At 40.5% G+C, this 25,545-nt stretch overlaps 1 protein-coding gene and 1 long non-coding RNA gene across 3 annotated transcripts; both read left to right on the top strand.

Annotated features, from left to right (window-relative positions):
* Positions 1-3,231: 3,231 nt before the first annotated feature.
* Kprp (keratinocyte proline rich protein) lies at positions 3,232-7,364 on the top strand. Of its 2 annotated transcripts, none has more exons than XM_020188270.2 (2): positions 3,232-3,365; positions 4,835-7,364. In XM_020188270.2, exon 2 carries the CDS (start codon positions 4,855-4,857, stop codon positions 6,637-6,639), a length of 1,785 nt encoding a protein of 594 aa, XP_020043859.2. In that variant the 5' UTR covers positions 3,232-3,365; positions 4,835-4,854; the 3' UTR covers positions 6,640-7,364. The 2 variants fall into 2 exon arrangements, with proteins under 2 accessions (XP_020043859.2, XP_073904185.1); XM_074048084.1 differs by lacking the exon at positions 3,232-3,365 and adding an exon at positions 3,366-3,504.
* A 13,762-nt stretch (positions 7,365-21,126) lies between these two features.
* On the top strand, positions 21,127-23,540 carry LOC109703065 (uncharacterized). Its single transcript, XR_012439195.1, has 2 exons — positions 21,127-21,782; positions 22,954-23,540. It is a non-coding gene; the product is annotated as an uncharacterized lncRNA (long non-coding RNA).
* The last annotated feature ends 2,005 nt before the right edge of the window (positions 23,541-25,545 follow it).

The raw sequence follows: 25,545 nt of genomic DNA, 5'->3' as shown, positions 1-25,545 counted from the left end.
AACACATGACAACTTCAATGACAGGTATGTCTAACGTGCTGCCAGAGCATAGTGAGTCATAGCTTTGGAAATCATGGAGCACTACCAAGGACATACCATTGGAGTTTTCCCAAACAATGTGCAATACTTCACATTCAGACAAGAGACGAAAGGAAGAGGAGACAGCACTTGCAAAAGTCTGCCGTCATTAAATATCAAGGCATGTGTAGAGAATGCAAACCACTTTGCATGACTTCATATGACGCTGTGTGGGGTGGTGGGTGGGTGGCAGGCAGTGATTATAAGATGGACATGAGCTTGAAAGAGTAGAAGGAAGTCAGTTTATGAAGGGATTTCTATACCTTGAAGGATTTTTAATATTTTTTCCAGTAGACAATGAGAAGCAAAAAACACCATATATGTTCTTCTTTATATTTTTATTTTATTTTGCTTTATTTTACTTTATGTTTAGGATGCTCAATCTCATGTGGCTACTTCCAATTAAAGGCTAGATGCAGATAAAACTGTCCCACCACTATTGAACCATGTAGAAGATCATGAAGATCTGAGATATAGCATATGAAGCAGGAACAGACATTAGGGGGAAAGTTTGAGAGAAATTACGGAGTGAAATGAAGGGTGGGGGGAAACTGTATGCTGAGGTAAGCTAGAAAGAGGATCAATAATGATTCCCATTGTATAACAATAAGAGCTTGGGAGGAAGAACTTTCCAGGGAGAATTATTTGTCCATATTGAGTTGACTGAGCTAAAGAGCAAAGTCATCTAAAAACATACAGGCTGAAAGCCCACATTGAAGTTCTCTAAAGGAGCTATTTATTTTGGAAGAATTCTAGACCTTATTGAAGAAGAAAAGAATATACCACATTTATTCCTGCCTTTACTCAATCTCAGTACTGATTCTAGCTCTTTAACAATGGCAACTTTTAATCCTAGGCTTTACACATCAGAAAAGGAAGAATGTCAAGAGTTGAATCTTTTGCTTTTAGCCAGATAACTAGGTTTTGATATCATATTATTGAAAACTCTAACACCTAGCCCTATTGTCATCGCTAAGGCTTAACTTCCAAGCCTGTTCCTCTCTTATCCTTCACTTCTATCCTGTCTGTCAGATGAAAGAAATAGGGAGGGTTGCACTGCTTTCCTGGTCTATCAACTCATACTCTAGTGATTTAAGATATGTGAACCAAGCCTAATTTCATGCCCAAACTTCTACTCATCTATCACTCATCCATCAACAGACTTATATTATGTCAGCATGTGGAGAGGCAAAAAGGAGCAAGATAGGCATTTTCCCTTCAGAACATGCACATTCCATTAAAAGATGAGTGAAGGAGACACAGCCATTAGGGTCAAAAATTAGCATTTTGATGAGGCCAGCTGGTCTAGGCTTTCAGTTTGTCTCATTCACTAATTTCCAGACTACCTTCTCAAAGAATTTCAAACTCTAGAGCTACCTAAGTTTAGAGCAGCTTGGTCAAAGTGTGTAATCAGAGAAATAACTTGTGATAGTAGAAAAAGTGCTGGCCTGGGACTATGGCTATATGGAATTTAGTTCCATCAAGAGACTCATTAGCACTAGGTCCCAGATAGCTTCATCTCTCTGGGCTTTGGAGTCTTCGTCTATAGAATGAGAGGGTAGAACCTAGTAATTTCTGGGGGTTCTTGTTCTACGACATTTTACTATTTAAGTCTGGAAAAGTACCTGGAGACCCCTTTGAAATGAGTGATGGGATCCAGAGCTAGCACTTTAAAGTCACATTGAAACTGGGTAGACTGCCCCATGAGAGAGACTTCACAGACATGATTGATGTGTGCATTGTAGGTTACAAAGCACTTTCATACCCATTATCTGATTTAATCCTCATGAGCACCTGTGAAGTATTACTACTTCCATATTCCTATGAAGAAACTGGCTAATTAAGTGTTAAGTTCTTTAGGTCAGTTTTCTTATTTAATTTGTACAATAATCCTGTGTATTTTCTAAGTATTCCTCCTCCTCTCCCATTCCTTCCCCTTCTCCTTTTTTCTAACTTACAGATAATGAAACTTAGGTTCATGGAGGCTAAATAGATTTCATCCCATTAGTAAGTTCTGAAGCTCAAAATTTGTCTAAATTGAAAATATCTGCTCACAAACTTGGTCAGAATCTAAATGCATACAAAGGCACATGGGTGACAGAAACAAGTGAAACAATCCAGGCAGAAGGATCACTTTCTTTTCAACTTCAGCAAATAATATAATGCAAGAAATCTTATATTTTCAATTGAATTTTAGATTTAATAAAGAATGATGAAGTTCTGTAGAATGGAAAAGTATATGTTCTTTCCAAGGAGGGCAACTGTTACTCAGGTTTATAGAAGGCAGGTTCACCTATAAGAGATCTTTGGATTTGAGAAGAAAAGATGTCCAAAGACATCTTTGGATGTCTGGAATGTTAAAGTTTTTTATTTATAAACATTAATGATTTATTTTAATATTAGGCAGGTAAAACATAAAAAGATGTTTTCTGTATTTGCTCAGAAGACTTATGCTCTGCACTGTGCTGTCTTCAAGGACTTTCCCAATGTTAGCTGTCTTGTGCTACCTTCAAATCTGCTCTGTGGTATTAGCTGAGCATCTACTGTACAGCCATCACTTTGCTCAGCTCAGGACTGGGATGTGGCAGGTGACAGTTGACCCAGCTGTGTCCATGGTTTGTGATATGCACTCCTCTGAACAGATGTTGGATATTTTGAATATCATTCTTGGGTAGATAGTTTTGTATATGACAACCAGTAAAGGAGATTTAATTATATCCATTTTGCAGAAGAGTAAATAAAAAAATCAATATTCATGTTAGTTATAAAGATCACACAGCTGTAAATAGTAAACTTGGGATGTTAGACTGAGCTCTGACTCCATATTCTCTTCATCCTATCAAGTTATCTCTACCCTTGAGGCAATTTTAATTGCTTTAAGTTAGAGAGAATTTCCTCCTTTATCTCTGTCTGGTGAGAATCTGAGGCAAGGAAGAATGTAGGCCAATAGAATAATCTTTTAGGAGAGAAGACATCTTTGCTATTCCCCATCATCCTTACCACCAGGTCCTCTAGTGACGGAGAAGAAAATGATAGGGTGAAGAAGGAGGAAGAAAACAAGAATTTTCTCCTTCATAGTACAGAAGCTTTGACACTCCCAACTTTGTAGGTGACTGCAAGGACAGGCACACAGGGAGGGAACCCTGTTGGAATGCTAACCTGGGGGATGAACCAGGCAGATGCCAACCAGCTGTCTCATGGCCTAAGCCAAACCTAGAACCCTTTATATAAAGACAGCCCTCTGCCCAGATGCCTCGGCCTGAATGACTGTGTGCCTGCTGAGGAGGGTGAGTCTTTAGCTGGGTCCAGGGATTAGAGTGGGGCGATGTTCAAGGGGTGCCCAGATTCACAGGAGTGAGGCACAGTGCAAGCAGAGCTGAGGAGCTGAGGAAGAGAATGGTACATCAGTCTGAGGAGAAAAGTCTGGTGAGATTTTAGTAGACATAAAAAGCTTATTTGTAGAGTTTGAGAGAAGAGATAGGGCTGTGAAGTCAGTGCATTGTCTTTGGTAACCCTGGCCTCATTCTCAGGTACCATTTCCCCTGATTAGGATCTATTCTTCCTAGAAAAAAAGACACCAGTGATTTATATCTTGTGAGCAGAGTCATGTGAGGGAGGGCTAACTTTCCTGAGGGGATAGCTACTTAGATATTTTCTACAAATGGAAAATGTATAACTTTGTCCTTCCTTCTTTACAAGTACTTTCAATATTTTGGGAGCTTCTGGAGAGGTGCTTTGTTGAATGAGCTAATTATTAAATCAGCCCTCTGCTGTCCTGGTCTCTGGGATGCCTTTATTTGAGTAGGTGGATTTGGGGATTGCAAAGAGTGTTGTTTTCTCCATGGATAAGTGTGGTAATGTCTACCTGCATTCTCAGGTTGTGTTCGTAATGTTCCTGTTGTGTAGATGCTTATGCAGCTGAATATCAGTGTTATGATTAGGAATCTTGCAGTGTTAGTTACTTAGGTAACACTATCCTGCCTCTCAGAAGGGCTGGGAAGAAAACATTTCTGAAGTCAGCAGGCTGTCACACTCCAGGTGATTAATAATAACAGCCTGCCTGGGCAAGTCGCCATGTTGATACTGAGCTTTTCTAAGGCTGGAGTGTTTTATGTGAACATGCCTTTGCCTACTTGCACGAGGGTCTGTTTAAAAGGATTCATTTAAAAAGATTGGCTACAAAGAGGAAATATTTAATATTGCATTTGAGCTGCCAGGTAAGTGACTGGTTCCTTTACTTTCCAATGGTTCCTTTGATGTTATGTGAGTATAAGGCGTGCCTAAGTGCTTTGTTCTCACTTGTTCATTTTTACATATGTGCACATGCATGTGTGCGCTGGTATGGGTGTGTGAGAAAAATCCAACCGCCCAAGGGTGTGGAGTCTCCCTTTGGGCTACAGCTTGGAGAGCAACGTAATAACTATCCTTCCTACAGGGCTGTTTTTACCTTAGGACTTAAGGAAGGGTGGAGAATCCTCTTGCTATCAGCGCCCTCTGGTGGTGGACACTAATGTGTCCACCCTCTATGGAAAAATCCTGGACACTCCTAATCCTGGCTGTTCAGGATCAGGCAGACCCAAAGCAGGTCACATGGACAATGGTGATTACTTCTGGTTCCAGCTAAGTCAGTAAAAATTCTTGGGTTAAGGATGAAGGCAGAAGAAGAAAGGCAAGGGGACACATGAGATGCCTGCTCCTAGATTCTGGCCCCTTCTTCCCAACCCCACCCTTCTGATCCTGTTCTCTTTACCCTTAGGTCCCGCTCACACCTGCATCATGACCATGTGTGATCAGCAGCAGATTCAGTATTGCCTGCCTGTCTCCCAGTGCTGTGTCAAAGGTTCCTCATTTGGTCCCTCCCAGTTCCCCAATGCCAATGGTCAGGTGGTGGTCCAAGCCCCTTGTGAGATGCAAATTTTGGAGTGCCCTGCACCATGCTCAGTTCAAGCTTCCCAAGCTCCATGCAAAACTAAGACCACCCAGGTGAAGTGCCAGGCTCCATGCAAGACTAAGACCACCCAGATGAAGTGCCAGGCTCCATGCAAGACTAAGACCACCCAGGTGAAGTGTCAAGCTCCATGCCAGACTCAAATCTCCTGTGTCCAGTGCCAGGCTCCATGCCAGTCCTACGTGCAATACGAAGTCCCACAACCTATTCAGACTTGCTACGTAGAATGTGCTCCAGTTTATTATACACAAACTCGTTATGTGGAATGCCCAGTGCAGACCTATGTACCAGCTCCGCAGCCTGTCCATAATTATGTAGAATGTCAACCAGTGGGCCCGGCTCAGGGAAGCTTTTCTACCCAGTGCCAGTATCAGGGCTCCTACAGCAGCTGCATCCCCCAATTCCAGTCAGGGGCTTCCTACACCAGCTGTGCCCCACAGCGTCAGCCCCAGTCTTCCTATGGCAGCTGTGCCCCCCGATTCCAGTCTGGGGCCTCTTACACCAGCTGTGCCCCCCAGCGTCAGTCTCGAGCTTCCTTTAGCACTTGTGCACCACAGTGCCAGGCCGGGAGCTCCTATGGCAGCTTCTCTGGGCAGCGTCTGTCTCAGAGCACCAGCCGATGCCTCCCTCCTCGTCGGCTGCAGCCTTCTTACCGTAGCTGTTCCCCACCACGACGTTATGAGCCCTCTTACAGCAGCTACCTGCCATCACGATGCTCTTCGGGTTCCTACAACTACTGTACCCCACCCCGCCGCTCTGAACCCATCTACAACAGCCACTGCCCTAGGGGCCCTGGCTCAGCTCAGAGATGTGGACCCAAGTGCCGAATAGAGATTTCCCACCCCTGCTGCCCCAGGCAGGTTCCCCCACAGAGGTGTCCTGTTCAGATTCCTCCCATCAGAGGCCGCTCCCAGAGCTGTACTCCACAACCCTCCTTTGGGGCCTCCTGCCCAGAACTGAGACCATGTGTAGAGCCACGTCCACTCCCAAGGTCCTACCCGCCACAGCGTCTTGACCGGTGTCCAGAGCCATCATGGCAACGATACCCACTTCCTGCTCCACGACCATGTCCACGCCCAGAGCCATGCCCAAGTCCAGAACCCCGCCCATGTCCTCCACTAAGGAGATTTTCAGACCCTTGTTTGTGTCCGGAACCACGTCCAGCTCCACGTCCAGCTCCACGTCCAGCTCCCCGCCCAGCCCCACGTCCGTGCCCCGTGCAGTGTGAAAATCCAGAGCCACGTCCATGCTCGCAGTCCTATGAGCACCGAGATCCTTGTCCATGTTCAGAGCCAATTCCCCTTCCAGCGCCCTGCTCAAGCCCTGAGCCAAGTGGAGAGCCGATTCGCTGTCCCATCCCCTGCTCTGGGCCAAATCCAATTCCGTACTCAGGAGACCTAGGCTGCCTCGAGTCCAATCCGTGCCGACTAGATACCGAGGGCCCTAGCTGTGGTCCGTATAGTTGCAACCAGGGCCAAGAGAGTGGCGCTGGCTGTGGATCTAGTGATGTATTTCCAGAGCCACAGGGTATAGATGGCTGTGGAGACCAAGGAAACACCTATTCTGGAGTGAAAGGTGGAGGCTATGCTGAAGTAAAGTGTGCCTACTTTTAAAGGAAGTGTGGCTGAGATGCCTCGGCCTCCTGTTCTCAAAATACTGCTCTTCCTCTTCTAGCAGCCACAATTTCTAGTATATTCTTGTTTACGCTCTCCAAAGACCGTTAGAGGCTTCCTGTTTTGATGCCAAACTCATTTGCAGGTCTCCCATCTTTCACATCTGGGCCTCAGATATCTCTCCTGCCTCACCTCTGACTTCTCCCCTGTATATGTCTTTAATTCTAGCCAGACACCATGGTGTATCATGGGTGTTCCTTGAGACATTCCTTAGGTGTCCTTCCTTGCCTCCAAGACTTTGCTCACATACCTGGACCATTTCTTTCTTATTCTTTGGCATCTAAAATCTAACCTGTCTCTCAGTACCTCTTACTTGGAGCCTTTTTTGCTTGTTCCCACCCTTAGGAGCCTGTGCTGACTTCCACGAACTCATTGCATTGGCTATACCACCCATTTGGCAAATGCTTTGCACCATCTTTTTTTGCAACATCTTTTGAATTGTTACTTCACTTTTCAGGTGTGTCTGTTTTATCTGTCCAACTAGATTGTAAACTCCCATCCAAGTGGAATCAGAATATTCCTAAATTTCTGTGTGTATCTTAAGTCAGGTTACATTTTATCAAGGCTTATAGGTTAGCATTTTGACCCATGTTCTATGCAGATGGGCAACTGTAGGGACTGAGGCAAATGAACACATATAACAATAAAGACATGACATACTCACAGCCTGAGTTGAGTAATGCCTGTTCTTTTCTCCTTCTTGACTTGGTGAAATGAGGTGGGGGGTTTTGTTTGGTCGATTTTTGTTTTATTTATTTTGCGGGGACACTGGGGATTGAATTCAGGGTCTCACATTTTTAGACAAGTGCTCTACCACTTAAATCATGCCCACAGTTTGATCCAGAGGTAGAGTGAATTCCACTCTACTGTATACTTAAAAATGTTTAAGTGTGGGTATTCCTTAGCCTCACCAACTATATTACCTCATGAGTTTTCTATCTCCCCTCCATGTTCCTGTCCATTGCTAGAATGAGGGAACAGCGAAGCAACTCATATGCTCTAAGTGAGGAATAAAGGTCTTCGAAACTGGGTTTGATAGTTGCCCAGTCCTGGCCCAGGGCCATAATCTGAATGATGTCACCTCTGGATCCAGGTTTTTAAAAGCTGAGGGAAAGTGGGGAAAGAAATTTTATTATTTAATGGGTACTAGCAAGAACAGAGCACCGTGAAGCACTCTGGGAATACACTGCCTTTTAGAGCTATATTACTTATTTTTTTGAGGTTATAGAAAAGGGAAATGTGATCTGGACTCTAAATTCCTCCATGGGATCATATGGTGTTCTTGGCAGTGGAAAACTGCAGATGACATAAGTGCAGCACATTTATGGCTCCAGAGGATGAGCATTCTGGAGGACAGGCCCTTCTCCAGAGCAAGATAGCATCTTGAGGCCATAGTGGTCTACAGAGGGTGAAAGGGCTCATATGAGGAGGATGACAGCAGGTGTGGGTTCTGGCCTGGCCCGGGAAGGTCTGATCCAGAGCATCCTCCTCACAGGCCATGCCTCACAGGATACACCCCACCCAGGTACTGAGCCTGATTTGTGAACCCAGATCCACCAACTGGATCTTCCTATGACTTTCCCTTGCCTAAGGGATCTAGTTTTGCAATGTTGATGGTGGAGTCCTAGAGATCACCATCAAACCCTGTTTGGTATAAAGGAAATGCATTATAATATTACTGACAAATATTCAGTTTTTACCTGTTAGGAAGACACTGAGAAAAAGAGCAGCCTTAATTTTTGTTCATTTTCAGTGTATAACTGAAGCACACTGGTTCTTAAAGAGTGGTACCTGGACGAGCAGCATCAGTGTCTCTAGGATCTTCTGAGAAGTACAGCACAGAGTATGAATGTATGTATATAAACACAAGTGTCTACCTATCTCTACACATCTGTTTGTCTGTCTAACCTCTGATTCCCACAGTAGCTTTTCAGGCGAACAGAATTATCTTGCCATTTTCAGCAGGAAACCTAAGCACAAAGATTTAACTAGTTTGCCAAAGCCATACAGCCAGACTTGACTTGGTCTAAAGTCCTTTCTTCTATACACGATACCTTTGTTCTTTTTTAAAAAAACTTTTTAGGATATATTCATTGTACAGGGGGATTCAAGGTGACAATTCCAATTAGACTTATATTGTACTAGGGCTTGGAGCCCTAGGTGGTGGAGAGACAAAGAGGGCAATGTAAATAATGTACTGTTTCTTTTGGGAGAATTTGGTGGACTGTTGTCCACAAATGCACTGGCCAAGCTCCAAGCAGTGTGAGGCAGACATCACACCAGACCCTTATGCCTGACATTCAGTCATGATGCCTTGGAGCAAGGGTCTGGCATCCAGAGGTGAGGGGTGACTCAGTGCAAGTAAATGTGAGAGTGATTGGGTATAAAGACCAATGCTTCTCACCTTGGAACCCTGCTTCCATCTTTTGGAAATTCTCTGTCATTTTTTCTCTTTCTAAACCTCCTTGCCTGGGATTTTTACTATATAAGAAATGAATTGCACCAGATGTTCTCAGGGAGCTTCCCCAACCAGGTGGGTACTGCAACAGAGTGAAATTACCTGGGTTACTAGCCTAAAAACACAAAATTCTAAAATTCATCCCAGACTGACTGAATTTATATTCAATTGGATCTGTATTTGAAAATTATTCCATTTGGAGGTGCAAACTATTGCTATAATGAATACCCAGATGTAAGAGCTTACTCAGTACCCAGTGGGAGAGTTGAAACTTGGACAAATCTGGCCTTAGTGTGGGTGGAATGCAGACGTGGCAGCAAAAACAGAGCCAGCTATTAACTGCCTTTTGTGAGAGGTTTTATGAAATTGCCAGCATGTGGAGTCAAATTTCCTATTCCTCAGTCTAAAATACCTCAATTCCAAGGGGTCTCTTTCTTTGCCATAGTTAAATATGCAATCTCACTGACACCAAAATGCCTAGACTGAGTTTTTGTGCATGGCTTAGTGATGTAGGGTCTGCCATATGTTAAAGAGATTTTTTTTTAACTAGGAGATGGGAGCCAAACTATGTATTCCCCAAACACATAAGGGGAAAAATTCCGCATCCCACAGTTTGTTCTATAGACTAAACTAGCCTTGGATGTGTAAACAAATAAGACTGCCATGCATCAGAGAATAGCTCAGCTGTTTATATTCAAATACACCAGTAATTAGTACTAGTAATCACAAGACACGCACTGCACATATGAATACTTTGTTGATGGGTAGGAGAATAACTATGTGGTGAACTAGATTTAGTCCCTGGTCCTAGAGTAGTCCTGAATTCTGGCATGGTTGGATACCACAGAGGATCCACATGGTTGTGACTGAGACTATCCAGGAAAAGAGGATGGTGCTTAATAATCTCTGTGGTTCTGATTGCCAAGGACTATTCAGCTCATTCCTCCAAAAGATGAGACTTCCTGATCTGAAAGGTGAAAGTAGATGTATGTAAAGGTCTGAGAGCAATTCTGGCTTTGCCAAATCCACCCATCATATTCTCCACCACACCTTGTCATAGGAACCCTGAGCTGGGTCACATCTCTCCTCTTAAGACCACCTGAACCTTCCTATACCATTTGTATTCTCACACTCCTTCTTCTCTCTGATGCCTACTCTCTCAACTCCACCATCTCCACAGAGCTAAGTTTGACTACCTTTTAAAGTGTATATTTGACCAGCTCTCCTTAACAAGTTTCTCCTGGGTATCCTTCCTCAGAATTCCTCTCTCCCTCATCTGCTGTCCAAGACTAATTTGTATCCTTCTCCTGGAGGTATTATTTCATTTACTGGTTTTCTTTTCTTTCTTTCTTTTCGTTTTTTTGGCAGTATGGAGGTTTGAACTCAGGGCTTTGTGCTTAAGAGGCAGGCACTCTACCATTTGAACCATGCCTCTATTGCTCTAGTTATTTTGGAGATAGGATCTTATTTTTTGCCCAGGCCAAACTGGACCTCAATTCTCCTTTTTTAAGCTCCCCATTGTTGCTGGGATGACAGGCATGCATCACCATGCCAGCTTTTTGTCACTGAAATGGAGTCTCGGAACTCTTTGCTCAGGTTGTCTTCAAATTGACGTCCTCCTGATCTCAGTCTTCCAAATAGCTAATATTACAAGCATGAGCCACTGGTACCAGCTTGGTTTTCTTTGTATTTATCCTGCTTGGAATTTATTGATTTCTTGATCATATTGGTTGAATGGTTTTCATCAGATTTGAAAATTGTTTACCATTATTTTAAAATATATTTTTTATTTTATTCTTTTCCTTCCTTTCTTTCTGGGACTGTAAGCATACATATGTTAGACTATTCGGTACTTAGAAACTGCTTTTGGTAAAAGCACTGAATCCTTATTTGGGCTTCATTTAGTTACAAAAGAATAACTAAAAGCAGGGTAAGGGCTTGGCATGCCTGCCTTCATTTTGTATCTGTCTTTGCTTATAGCTATCCTCTCTGTAGCCACCTTGCAGTCACCTTGGAATCCAGGAAGGACAGGACTCATCAATAACATCTTTAGTAGAAAAGATGGAAACTACCTCCAAGGAAAGAAACAGCAAGACCTCCACAGGACTGACCACCTGCTAGGCAACAACGACTTGCTCATTATGACCAGATTTCTCCACTCAAGTGATGACAGTGATAATGACTTCAGGGAAGCCCCACCATAATGATCCATCCAGGCTACACGTTGCCTGGGAATGTTTAAAAATTGTGCACATCTTCCACCCCTTACCCTAATTCTTTCTCTGTTTAAAATGAAAGCTCATGTCTATACCCTGATGGTGATGCCTTCTTCTGTGGGATGCCCATGCTGCATTAATAAATCTCCTTCCTTTACCCTTCACTATTATTCATCTCTTTATTTGCCATATTTGTGCAAGTGGAGAGACCTGACATGTGGAACAACTGAAGTTTGGGTCTGTGGCCCAGAACTCCAATTACAGCTTTGACAAACCGGTTATACTATTAGATATTTTTCAATGGGTTATCAATCACCTGTTCATTTTTTTCAATAGTTTTCCGCTTTTCATTTTTGATAGTTTCTTCAAGTCCAAATGCACTAATCTGTTCTAATGTTTACTGATGCTATCCAGGGGATTTTTTAATGTATTTATTTTTGAACATTTATTTTTTAGATATCATGATTTTCACTTTTAAATTTTTCATTGGTGTTTTTAGCATAGGAAACTGGGAAGCTAAACACAGCAAATTTATATTTTAAACATGCAAAATTTTCAAATCAAATAATAAACGTATTTTACATATACCAGCTATACTACTTCAAGTCATAGTTCAAAGCCATCTCATTAACTTTTTTATTCTCATTCCTTTAGATTTTCCCTAGGAAACTATAAATTAGGGCAATATGTTTTGTTTTAGTCCTCTTTTCCTATATGCATTCTAGATCTACCTTCACAAAGGCAAATTGCTGAGATATATAGGAGAAAAAAAGATGTCATTTAGTTTAACAAGAGACACCTAACTTAGTAGGCATCTGTAATCTTTAAAACATCCCCATGAACACTAAAAATCCATGCCTGGATCTATCTATGTATCTATGTATCATGTATGTATGTATGTATGTATGTATCTATTTTTCTGTGCGTCTATATAGCTATGCATCCATCCACTTCCTGAATGTCAACACAAGCTACACATAATCTTGACTACTTCCCCTTTGCCATCATAATTCATTAATCCTGAAAAGAAGATATTCTATCATTATCTTCACTTAAAAGATAAGAAAGCTAAAGTTCAAAGAAGTTTAATACTTTGCTTACCTTTCTAGGGCTTCTTTTCTAAATCATTATACTTCACACACATGCATACTCACACAACTCAAATGTGGATTTTCATACCAAGCCATCTAGAACCAAAGATATAGATGAAAAATTATTGTTCTATAGTGAAGAAAAAAAGTAACTGTGTGCCCAGGATCTATAAGTGACTTGGGGGGAGTTATCTTTTATAGGAAATACGGACGTAGAGGCCCCCAGGAATGGTGACATCCATATCTGCCCACCCAAAGTCCTCACATGAAGTATACACTCTCCAAGCTGGAAGCAACTGCCCTGAGCTGAGTAAAGAGAGGCAGGTGAGGAGCACAGAAGTCACATGAGCATTAAAAGGTGGGTTCTCCCAGTCCTGGGTCCTATCTGACATTCTAAGAATAGAGACCAAGGCCAGAATTAAAGAGCTCATAGCCAGAGCATGTCCATCCAATCACTTCCTGAGGTGTCTTCAGAGCCTGTGCTATTTGTGACCCTGGTAAATGTTTGCTGAGAATAGGAGCAGGGGCTTTCTCAAAAGGATGGTCAAAGTGAGCAGAGGCTGAGCAAGGAGCCTAAGAATGTGGAGCTGTGATTGGGGTCAGGAACTTTGAAAGCAGAGAGTGAGAGGTGGGGGAGAGAGATGAAGAGCAACTGGAAAGATTTGGCGTGCTATATGCTACACTTTTAACCAACTAGTTTTTTGTTAAAATGTTGGCTACTAGATTACGCTGGAGTGAGTATTACAGTGGGAACATAATTTTGGAAATACAACTATGTTCATTTTTAGAAAAGATACACCAGGGACAAGGTAAGTAGTGGTAAAAAGGAACAGAGAAACTTGCGGCTCTGGTTAGACTCAACCTCAACAAGAAGACTGTTCCAAAGGACAGAGTCTTGGATTGGAAGTCACAGAATGGAGACAAAAATCATGATGTGCTGGTGAATACTGTTAGGCCAGAAAAATTACTTCTTTTCAGTTTTTTTATTTATAAATTTAATTGGTTGGGCAAATTGACTCCAAAATCCTTGGAAGTTATGGTTCTCCACATTCTTGCAAAACCAAAACATTTCAGAAATTTTTTGCATTTGTCTTAAAGAGACTAAGCTCTTAAGTAATCCCTACACTGGATGTCTTAGGAATTCTTGGTGATGTGGTGGAGTGAATGGTGGACTAGAGTTGATTTCTTTCTATATATTTTCTCTTATATTTAGGAGAGTTTAATGAATAGCCACTTATTTCACATGTTTGAAAATTATATTGCTTGACAACCTCCCAAATGAGGGTTGAAATGAGACTTTGAAATAAAGCACTTAGTAAACTATACAGTGATAAAAACACGGGATGTGATTTTCCTGTATCTGACCACAAGACTTTCAAGTTGAGGGAAGTCAAAATGATTCTGAAAGGACAAGAGTGGGCATGGTAGCCTCTGTGTCCAGGTTCTGATTTATGCTTGTTTCTCCATTGAAAGAACAAGGCTCCTGAATACCTGTCCACCAAGATATCCTGACAGCAGAGCCAGAAGCAGTGCCAGCTTCCTCCCAAGGGCACCCCCAAGTGCCCTCCATTCTTTTCTTGTTGCAGTGCCAGCTCTGGGGGCTGCTGTGTTCCAGCTTTGGGTGCTGGTGCAGCGGTGGGGGGGGCGGTAACTGCCACTTGAGCTACCACAGCCAGCACACTGAAGGAGGCAGGAACACAGCCAGTATCCCATGATACTGATTCTTTCTGATACTCTCACTCTTCACATCTACCCTCCCAAAGAATTTTACCATACTTCCCTTTCAGCAAAACATGACAAGATGACCTAATTCATACTTTAAAAATGCAGACTGGTATAGCATAAATAACTTCCTTGTGCAAAAGGGCCTCAGAGTTTCTGTTGCTATTGCTGCTTACACAAATAGAGCCATAAATCACACACACACTCTCCATCTGTATCCTGAATGACAGGCACATGGAAACAATGTCTGGTTCTGGGAAAGACATACCACGTCTGTGCTTCTGGTAGTCCTTCTTATAGTCTGACTGGAGGTTTCAATTCTGAATTAATGTCAGTCAGTGTCCTCCATTTCCATGGAGCTTCCTTAATATTTCCTTTACTTTCATACACTTTAACACTACCAGCCTTATTTCCAAATACCGTCTCTCATCCTATAGTGTCTTCTTGTTTTTCCTCCTGGAACCACCCCAGGTACACTTCTTTTTTCTCATATGGCATGGAGTCTCTACAAATTGTAACTAATGCAATACCAGGCCTCTTTACACTAGGATCAGGGATACTCAGAAAGGGGTAGCATTTTAGGCCTTGGGAGAAGGACTTGCTGAGTTCAGGATATCACACCACACTCGGGGCTTTGTGGGGACAAGGACTCACTCCTCATCCTGTGGGCTCCAGAAGGCAGCAGTCCTGTGTTTAACATGAGCTCACTCCTCCAAGAAAGACAGGAAATCTCTAAATACTCCCTTTAGAATTGTCAACATTATCTCTTCCTCTTTCTTCATCCTTCCAAATTCCAAGGATCTAAGACTTAAATGGGGTCTAGAAGATGCCTTAAAACCAGGAGCTACTTAAATACATGGAGGCAAACTCCCTACAGGGTTTCTGTAAGTCTCCTGCTTGTCCCCTTTGCTCTCTGCTGATTCCACAGCACAGGGTTATGCAGTGGGGCTGGAGGTCACTTCTTTCATGCTTCCCATGTATGGGACACCTCCTTTTCACAGATAAAAAATTCTTCACACTTCCTGTCTGGTTTGAGGTCAGGATCTTGACACTATCCTATTAACATGATAAGCTCCAAATCACTTTCTTCTCACTTTAGACACTCAGATCACTGGTGGAGAGCTTCCCTACCCTCTACTGGTGTCAAAGGACTGTCTGTTTAGCTAGCTTGGGGAGTCCCATCTGCTCAGTCCTTGAAGAGCACCTCTTAGTCTATAATTGTTCCATGTTCTGATGAGTGCAAATTATTATAAGAACTGTCAGTGATTGAGCAATTCCAAACTTCTAGGCTTATGTTTAGTATATTGCTCATAGTATGCTATTTAATCTTTAAAGTTTCCATGAGACAGGTCCACTTCTAATCCTATGTCACAAAATCACAATTGAGGCCTAGAGAGGGTAAGCTCATTTTTTAAGATACTTGCCTTAGTTAGTCTGTGTCAGCTATTACCCTCTCCGCTTCTCCCTGGACATTGGACAGAGGGCCAAGGGGTAGACTCTTAGTTTGTGTGTATTATGGCATATTCTTATTCTTCTCTAGAGAGACAAACACAGTCCAGGATCCTCACCAGATGGCCCCACAGTTCCTTATGAATTTCCCTTCTCTTTCCTAGATTCCTAGCAACTCAAAGATACCTTCTCTTTTTCATAGCTCCCAGACTGATGAATAGGGTTGTTTAAAGACCTCATGACTTTTTTGCATGATAAATTCCCCAAGTGCAAAGAATAAATCTTATTGAACAAATATAACCAAAGAGGCAAATGGAGCAAAATAAATTGACCAGAAAGGGACTGTTTGTGTACAAAAATTGAAAATATGTTAACTGGAACATCATAGGAATAACATCAGTGGAAAAAGGATGGCTTATTTAATAAGTAGAAATAAGTCTGGAAATTTCACATTCCTTAAACAACATGAGTTTCAAGTAGATTAAGGAACTAAAATTTAAAATCTACTAGCAAAGTGGGACTCATGTTGAAAAATATTTTTATTGCACAAAAGAAACAGAAAATGTTAGTGAGGAATTCTGATAGATCTGATTGTATCAAAATAAAAATTTCATGTATCCAAAATCATATGAACAAAACAAAATAGAAAGCCAAATCCCCAGTATAAAATATTGAATAAATAATTTCTAAGTGCCTAATACTTGCCAGGAGCTTCCTTAAGCAGTAGAGGTATGTTAGCGGAGAAATAGAAAAAAGGTCCCTATACTCATAAACTTGATTTTATTGAAATATTTTCAGTGAGTACTATTTCAGAAGTTTCATACAATAAGGTATATGTTAGATATGCACATATGGGAGTAAATTCAAGTAAGACATAGTTTTTACAGTGTAAGAACCTTTGTAAATGCTACAATGTGTCCCCACACAGCACAAAAATAAGGAAAAAATAAAAGAAAAAGATATGTACATATAACTTTAATATAATAAAATGTTAATTCAGAATTTTAAATTAATTTAAATTAACTTTCAAGGTAAATTTTTTTGGTTTAAGAAATTTGCATTAAACATGAAAACCTGACATTTAAAGATTATAAATGTTCATTAAATGAATAATTTCTTGCACATCCCTTAATTAAGTGGTTAATAGTTTCACACATTTCATGCCATCTTCTCCCTCTGCTCCTGAATTTGGAGTGAGACTATTCCTATGTATTTATTTTTTAACTCTCATTTTAATTTTTTATTAGTATTAATTAATTATACAAAGGGGTTTCATTGTGATATTGACATACATGTATATACTATACTTTGATCAATTTCTCCCCATCTATATTATTGTTTCTTAACCCCTTCCTTCACATTTTAAATGAATATTTATGTTCTATCTTATTATCTTGCAATTATAAACATTTATACAACAATCTCTCTATGATATGTGATGAGGATTACACTCTTGAATTGTTGACAAGATCCTGTTTAACTTCACAATGTATTGTCACATGGATCTCTAATTTATATGTCCTTCATAAGTGTTAAATAGTTACTGTTGCTTCTCATTGTGGCAACACTTTGTGATATCAGATGTTTATATAATTGTTCAATGATGAACATGACAAATAGCTGTTTTCTGATTTTGAGAGATTATTATACAACCTAGATTTTTTGCTATTATTTAAAAAGTATGTTTAATTTTTTATCTTCTATTATGTTCCAAGTGATGTAAAAATATTGGTCTGGTATTCAGAAAACCTGCTGAACTCTTCCTAATTTGCTATTGGGAGCATTCTTAGGTGTATATTCCTTCCTTAGTATTTGGTTAGCTCCTTAAGTTAAATTCCTAACTGCTCAAACACTGGAAAAATCTATGTGTATTTTAAGTCATTTATACAACAGATGATGTGTTGAATGAGTTAATCATCACATTGTCATGAGGAATAATTATGCTGATTTATTTTCATAGCAGTGAAGCCTGAGTGCTCAGCTGCATACATTCTCTCTAACACTAAAGATACTTTGGTATTTCTAAATTAAAAAACAAATTCATACTATATATATTTAGGAGATATAACGTGGTGTTTTCATTCATGTGTGTATTGGGTAGTAAACAACTCAGAGTATTTAGCATATCCATACCTTAAACTTTTATCATTTATGGTTAGTGTATTCAAATTCCTCTCTTCTAATCTTTCTGAGATACATAACCTAGCATGATTAATTGTTTTCCCCTGCACCATAGTATATCAGAACTTATTCCTCCTATCAGCTGATTTTTGTTAGGCACTTAATTTTGGCAATTTGATATAAATGAATAAATTGGATAGATACTCTATAGCAGAAAAAAAGCAAGATATTTTCCTTTGTTTCTTAATTCTTTGATTATTAGCATTACTAAGCATATTTTTTGGCCACTCCTATTTCTTTTCTGATTCTGTGAATTACCTGTTCATGGACTTTGACCTTTCTTTTTACTGGCATACTTGCATAACTTCTATTAATTTGTAAGAGTTGATGTTTTATATGTCCAAGCAAATGTCTTGTGAGTTACAGCAAATGACATTTCTTTCTGTCTTATTTATGGTGGTATTTGCTATGTGGATTTTAAAGTTTTAAATATATACATCATTTTTCTTTTATATTTCCTTTTCCTTGATTCACTCAAAATTATTTTCTTTCTCAATGAATTGTAAGTCATAAATATTTTAAGTGTGCATTTAAAAATATAATACTAAATAAAAGTTTTAAAAGGGAGGGTAACAAGCTACAATTTCTAATATACAAATTCCTATCTCTGGAAGAGGCTGAGGGACAGAGGGAAATTCACCCAGTTTGAATTACTTCCCATGGATCTCCGCTGTGATCCCATCCTCTAAAAATGTGAGCTATGAGACAGATGCCTTTGCTGGAGAGGTGTCCTCATAAAATAAATCCCTTATTAATAGACTGTTTTTTATTAAAATGGTATCCATGCAATATAAATCTAGTAGCCAAAGCTTAGAAATGAGTCCTCATGATACTACACCATGCTGCTGACTTATCACCTGCACCCAAGTCGAATTAAATGACAGTTGGGTGTTGCCCCAAATGAAGATTGAGGCAAGGCTCAATGGCATCTCAGTTCCATCATTCCAGGAATCTTGAGTTGAACTTCTGAGTAGTACTACCTGTGTGGCCAAGGAATTCATGTCCTGGCCTCTCCTCCTGTAACTAAGCCCTTTGGAACAACCTGAAAGCAAGTATCATCCATGAGTGATACAGAAGCACATTTGTGTGGGACATGGCACCACCTATCTCTGTGCATGCCTCAGGGTCAGTCGCATATGTGATGGAGTTGAGTCACATGAAAGAGTTATTTGCAAATTCTCAGATGCTACTGAGAATTACTGAGAAATACTGGTGAAATGTCTATATGCAGATCCCTACTCTAAGAGCTGTGGGGTAGGGGGGACTACAAAGTGCATTATATTCAGATCCACTCTGAAGAAACAATCAGTCTCATTTCAGAGATAAAGTAAAGTTGTAAAGGAAAACAGGTGAGGCAGGGAGTAGCTTGTACAAAGTAGAATTAATAGGCAAAGCTCAGAAAATCCTATAGAAACAGAATAGGGTCATACCGGCCAGGTCCTTGAATGTAAGGGTTAGTGGTTTAGGTTTTATCCTTGAAAAGACTTTGTGTAATGATAGCATAAGTACATAAATTATCATCCAAACTGGAAAATATTTGAGATTGAAAGGTTTATGATAATATATGTTGAGACAAAAGGCATAACCCCAAACTGTTCTTGGCAAACTGGGATGAGTAATCACCATATTAAATGGCCAAAGGCAATTATTTCTAGAAGAGTTGTAATGAAATAGAAGATGGGAGGCAAAGAGCCCACAAAGTATCTACACAAATACACAACCTATTTGAAAGTTATATGAACACACATTTAGTCTCTCACTAAACACAAACACATATGCATAAAAACAGGTTAAATTTTGCAACTATGAATGAACTGTCTTCACTCTTTCCTTTATGACTAAGATATTATTAACACATTATATTGTTCTAGTTTCTGGTAAACTTCAGATTCTCCCCACTGTTTCTGCCACTGACAGGAAGGAGAGAGTTTATCCTTGTATTCTTTCTGAGTTAATGTGCCTTTTCTAATTAACTAATTAGTTTTATTTCAGAAAATTTCACTAGGGAATTGTACACCAACTTAATCTGTAAATTCCTGCTCTTTCCCTTCACCTACTGAAAGTAGAAGTGTAGAAACCCATTTTCAATAACAAAAACCTAGAGCAAGGGTTTAACTCTCAGAGGTCTTCCTGCCTCTGTCATCAACAGGGACCCTGGACTGAATACCTAGCCTTTCCCATCTTCCTCTCCTCCCCTTACATTTTCCACCTTTCCATCATCAGGACTCCTAGGAACTCTGATATTTGTCTCTCCAATTATGTGGAGCAATGCAGAGTTCTCTAGCTCTTCCATACAACTCCTTTCCTGGCCGTACCTAGTCAAACACATCAATATGATTACTAGAACCAAGGAGCCTTAAACACACACAAACAAAAGAGTACATATTTGGAATAAAACCAAACAACTCTCAATCCCAGACTTACCTTTTTTTTTTTTTTTTTGGCAGTACTGGAGTTTGAACTCATGGCTTTGTGCTTGCCAGGTAGGCCCTATACGACTTAAGCTACACGTGCAGCCCTTTTTTTGGTCAGATTATTTTGGAGATGGGGGTCTCCTGTTTTTCCCTCGATCACTGTTTCCCACTGTTACTGGATGATAGGCATGCACTACCACACCCAACTTCTTTTCATTGAGATATGGTCTCCCAAACTTTTTGGGTTGACCTTGAACCACAAGCCTTCTGATCTCAGTCTCCCAAGTAACTAGGATTTACAGGTATGAGCCACCAGTGCCCAGCTCAAATTTACCAACTTTTGAAAGCAACAATGTCTTAAAAATTATATACATTCTCCTCTATTTAGGAATATGTTTGCATCTCAGTTTTTGAGGGTTCAACATGATACTGACATTATGCCAAATTATTTTCTTAGATTCTAATAGTATCTTAGATATTTAGACTAGCTCAATATACTATGATGCATTTTATCACTATCTGCACTTTATAACTAATGAAAGAAACAAACAAAAAGAGTTAAAAGTGAGTCAAGTTAAGTAATTTACACAAAGACACACAGGAACTAGATGGCAAAGCCAAGATGGTAAACTAAGTCTGTTTGCAAGATTCTTACAAGGCAATGGAATCCACCAGGGATCAGCAATTTTTTTTTCTTTTGGTAGCACTGTGGTTTGAAAGCAGAAGTGTCACACTTGCTAGGCAGGCACTCTTTCTGCTTGAGCCACTCCTCCAGCGCTAGTGATTTCTTTTTTTATATAGGAAAAAAGATAAAATATTTTATTTAGGATTTATGAACCATGGCAACTCTGTCCCAACTACTCAACTGTGCCGTTGTAGAGTGAAAAGAATCACAATCAATAAAAGAATGGATGTGGCTGGGTTTCAAATAAAGAAAACATATGGACAATACAATTTGAATTCAACATAATATTTATGTCAGGAGTGTTCATTTTTCAACCATGTAAGCACATAGAAAACATTCTTGGCACACAGGCTATCAATGTCAGCTTTGGAAAGATGTTTGCTGATTCCTAGTAGCTGGCAGGGTGACTTGGATTTAAGTGAAGAAACATGAAGGCATTTACAAGTTTTAGTCAAGCCAGGTGCCAAGAGCAAATGAGCTTTCATACACATCGAGAAGAAAACAGGAATTGGGGATTCAAGCTTCAAAAATAAGAAATAAGAGACCCTCAAGACAGCCATTATCCAAAGAGAATTAAGCAGAAGATCATATATAAATTGTCATGATTCCAACTCTTTGTTTCTAAAAAGCACTATTCCTACAAGAAGCAGCTTTCCTGACACCCACGAGGAAGGCAGGCGAGGAACATCCAGTCATCATCCGTGACAGGAGCATGTGGGCATCAAGAGGCCAGGCTTCTGGTGACTAGGCCTTGTCTCACAGGCTGGGGAGGAGCCCAAGGCCAGGATAAAAGGGCTTAGGACCAGAGCATCTCCATTCACTCACCTGCAGAGGTGCCTACGGATCTTGTGCTGCTGGTGACCACAAGTAAGTGTCCAATGGGAAAAGGACAGAGGCTTCTCCGAAGGGATTGCCAGACCAGAGCTGGAGCAGAAGCTGGTCAGGTTATTGGGAGCAGAAGGCCATGTTTGACAGAAGAGGAGAATTAAGGGAAGATTGAGGAGTAGGAGACAATGGGAACTCTGGCACCATTGGCAGGCATAAGTGAGAACTGGATGCCTGTGCCTTTGGCCTCTGGAAGAGAATAAGCAGTTCTTCAGTAGAGTGGCCACTGAGGGCAAGGGTCACTGAAGCATAGGGAGTGACTTCACTTGATCAGACCTCAGGAAGGGAGCCCACATCTGAAAATACATAGCTGCAAAGGAAGATCTGGAGCTAGGTCAGGGAACCAGGGGGCTCTCTTGGTCTTAGGAAACTCCATGGAGCCATAGGTATGAGATTTGTTCATACACTTGTCAAGATGATTAGGACACTGCCAGCCCGAGATGTGACATGCTACCCCTTCAGCCTGAGCAGGTGGTGAGCTGAGGACATCTGTGCTGTGGCCTGAAAGGAGGGGGACTGGTGTTCAATCTCAAATCTACTGGCATAGATTGGTCTATAAGTATTTTCTTCAAGGAAATGAGCTTCCTGACCTGGTAATCTTGGAGATTTCCAAGATCCTTTGCAATACTGTTCTGCAAAGTGAAATATCCTTGGAAGTTATGACAAGAGGGAATAATTGCATTTTCCTCTGAAAAATATATTTCCCCTGAAATGACCCTTAAATTGGTGAATTTCAGAGTCAGGAGAAAAATTTGAAGTAATTACCTCTGTGACTTATAAATGTTTAACTTGGACAATTTTAAACTTTTATTTGGTTCAGTTTACTACTACTGAACAATATATAGCAATTCTTACTTGACTTTGAAAGAGATAATGATGATTATAATGATGCAAGGATGATAAAGTGCTAAAAGGCTTTGCTTAGATATTCTCATACATGTAGATAATGTACTTTGATCATATTCACCACACCGTTAGCAGTCATTTTATTTTAATAAAAGAGGAGCTTATAGAAAACTAAATAAAAGCTAAGAAAAGGAATTAATAAAACTATTAGAGATGTGTTTCCTTGATTAAAATTGATGATAAGAGGGTCAGAGTAGGGTGGCCTTGTATTGTGGGTCTGACTTTATATCATTTCCCCTTCATTCAGCTCCTGAAAGTCTGACCACAGAGATGTCTTGCCAGCAGAGCCAGCAGCAGTGCCAGCCTCCTCCCAAGTGCACCAAGTGCCCTCCCAAGTGCCAGACCCCAAAATGTCCCCCAAAGTGTCCCCCTAAGTGCCCTCCAGCCTCTTCCTGCTGCAGCCTTGGTTCTGGGGGCTGCTGTGGCTCCAGCTCTGGGGGCTGCTGCAGCTCTGGGGGTGGTGGCTGCTGCCTGAGCCACCACAGACCCCGCCGATCTCTCCGACGCAGACACCAGAGCTCTGGCTGCTGTGACAGTGGTGGCAGCAGTGGCTGTTGCAGCAGTGGAGGTAGCAGTGGCTGCTGTGGCAGTGGCCAGCAGTCTGGAGGCTCTGACTGCTGCTGACCTGAGCTGTGAGGACCTTAGGCAAGAATGCTGGAGGAACTGAAGTACAGAAGACCTACGGCAGCCTGTTGCTCCTTCTCCTTCTTGCCTCTATGCTCTGGGTTCTGAGATGTTGAAATATTCCTGTGAAGGCTCTGTACTCTACCCAGATGCTCATGTCCCCTCTTTTTCTGAGTTACAAAATAATAAAGTCTTCTTTATTGAGCCTCACAGATTTTTGCTTGTTTTTGCTAGTGTCATCCTCACAGCTCTGTGTTAGCAGCTAGGGCTCAGTCCTTACCTGGCTGGGTGAGAAGCTTGGCTCAGGAGGGTGGGTCAGGTGGTGATCACTGCACCTTGGTGGAAGGTGAGGAAAGCCAGCCTTTGGTGGATCTATGCTGTAAACAGAGAGGACTAGACCAGCCTGCAAGTGGCCAGGTGGAGCTCTTGTCCTCTTGTGGGTACAAAGGTGTTTTCTCTGATTTTATACCTACAACTTTACTATGTTTATAAGAACTATGTTAGTCTTTCTAACAGCTAATATGAAGTGAGAACCTAAAAATGGGTAGCCCTCTTCACAATAGTAAAATGTGGGACAAATGCCTATGAAATTAAAGGTAAATGGTTCATTATTAGTTATTTAATCAAACAGCAGTGACTAAACCTTCAAAATGAGGGAACTGAACCAAAACAAAACAATCAGTCATTTTTCTTCCAAGTATTTATATATTTTTCTTTCCCACATGGATAGTTTATAAGAAAATGAATAAACTTAATCGTATTTCCCTCAAGTTCAAGGACTGCTTGGGGAATGGTATCAGTTTTGAGACAGGAGTCTCAAAAATGAAATTATAATTTTAAAAGGGCTGAGGGTGCATCTCAAGTGGTAGAGCCACGGGTAAGGCTCTGTGTACTGTTGCCAGCACAGCTAAATCTATAAATGAAGACATGAGAGCAGATGATAGACTATTTGCCTAGGAGGAGGGAGAGAATTGAGTGTGATGAGAGGTAAATATGACCAAAATACATACTATACAACTATGAAAATGTAATAATGAAACCCATTATATTTTGTACATGTAATTACAAAGTTTAAAAGTGAGGATATTAAAGATTAAATTTTAAGTGGCAGAAAGTATATTAAAATAATGGAAAGGAAACTGTAACTTGGAAAATGTATAATACCAATTGGACTAATAGGAACTATTTTCTTCAGAAGCATAGGATTCGCATAAATTAGGAGTAAGCAAGCATGAGCTGGAGGTATGCCTCCTATAGCAGAGTACCTGTCTAGTAAGCATGAAGCCCTGAGTTTGAACCCCAGTACTGCAAAAAGAAAAATGTTAAGAAGAGTAGTAAGCAAGAAACCGTTCCTATAAAATACTGGGCAAAACCATGAATATGCAGTTTTAAAAACCAAATGAGAAGAAAGAAAAAATCAATAATCTTTAAAATAGGGTACAAAACCTATCCAGCATAATTACTAAGGTAGAAATATAACTCATCTTTTTTGGAAGAGACCTATTGGTTCATAATACATTGACAAAAATTAAAGGGTCACAAACATTATAGGGGAAGGTATGTAGAAACAATACTTTTATTTCTAATTGTAAGTACAAATCGGCATAACCATTAATGAAAGAATATTTTCAGTTAATTTACTTATTAACTTACCATTTACATAAGTTTTTTCTAATACTAGTCAATGAGGTAAAATAAAACAATGAACTAAGTGATGTATAAGATAGTTCTTGGCAGTAATGACATCAGCAAGATGATGAAGTAGGATGTTTCAGGGGCTAGTGTCATCCCAGAAAGACTGAATAAACAAGAATATTCACACAAAAAAACTTTCATGGAAACTCTAGAAACCAGTGAAAAAAAGCTGGAGTAACCAAATGATACTTTAACCATGACAGACTGGCAGAAGGAAATTTCATGGTTGCTTTGACCATCCATAACACAATCCAAACTCTGGAAACACGTTGTATAGTCAGTAGGAGGCTCTAATTTCCTGGTCCTCCCTTGGCATAAAAGGAAGATGATGACACTTTCATGCAACATTCTGATTGGTTGTGACTGGGTGAGGGAAGATTTTTCCCTTGCTTGACTTTGGATCACTGATACGACCATAATAGATGGAGTATTAGATTCCAGATTACAGAAATAGGCAGGCAAGAACTTCAGGAAGATTGCAGACTTTCTGGTGCATGGAGGCAAGAGATTAGGAGCAGGA

The sequence above is a fragment of the Castor canadensis genome, chromosome 11, assembly GCF_047511655.1.
Source record: "Castor canadensis chromosome 11, mCasCan1.hap1v2, whole genome shotgun sequence".
Classification (NCBI taxonomy): Eukaryota; Metazoa; Chordata; class Mammalia; order Rodentia; family Castoridae; genus Castor; species Castor canadensis.
Note: the sequence above shows the minus strand (reverse complement) of the source record. Positions and strands in the feature narration are given on the sequence as shown.

What these genes read in the sequence shown, in the direction of transcription:
- Kprp (XM_020188270.2), top strand. Translation starts at nt 4,855, where the DNA reads ATGACCATGTGTGATCAGCAGCAGATTCAGTATTGCCTGCCTGTCTCC.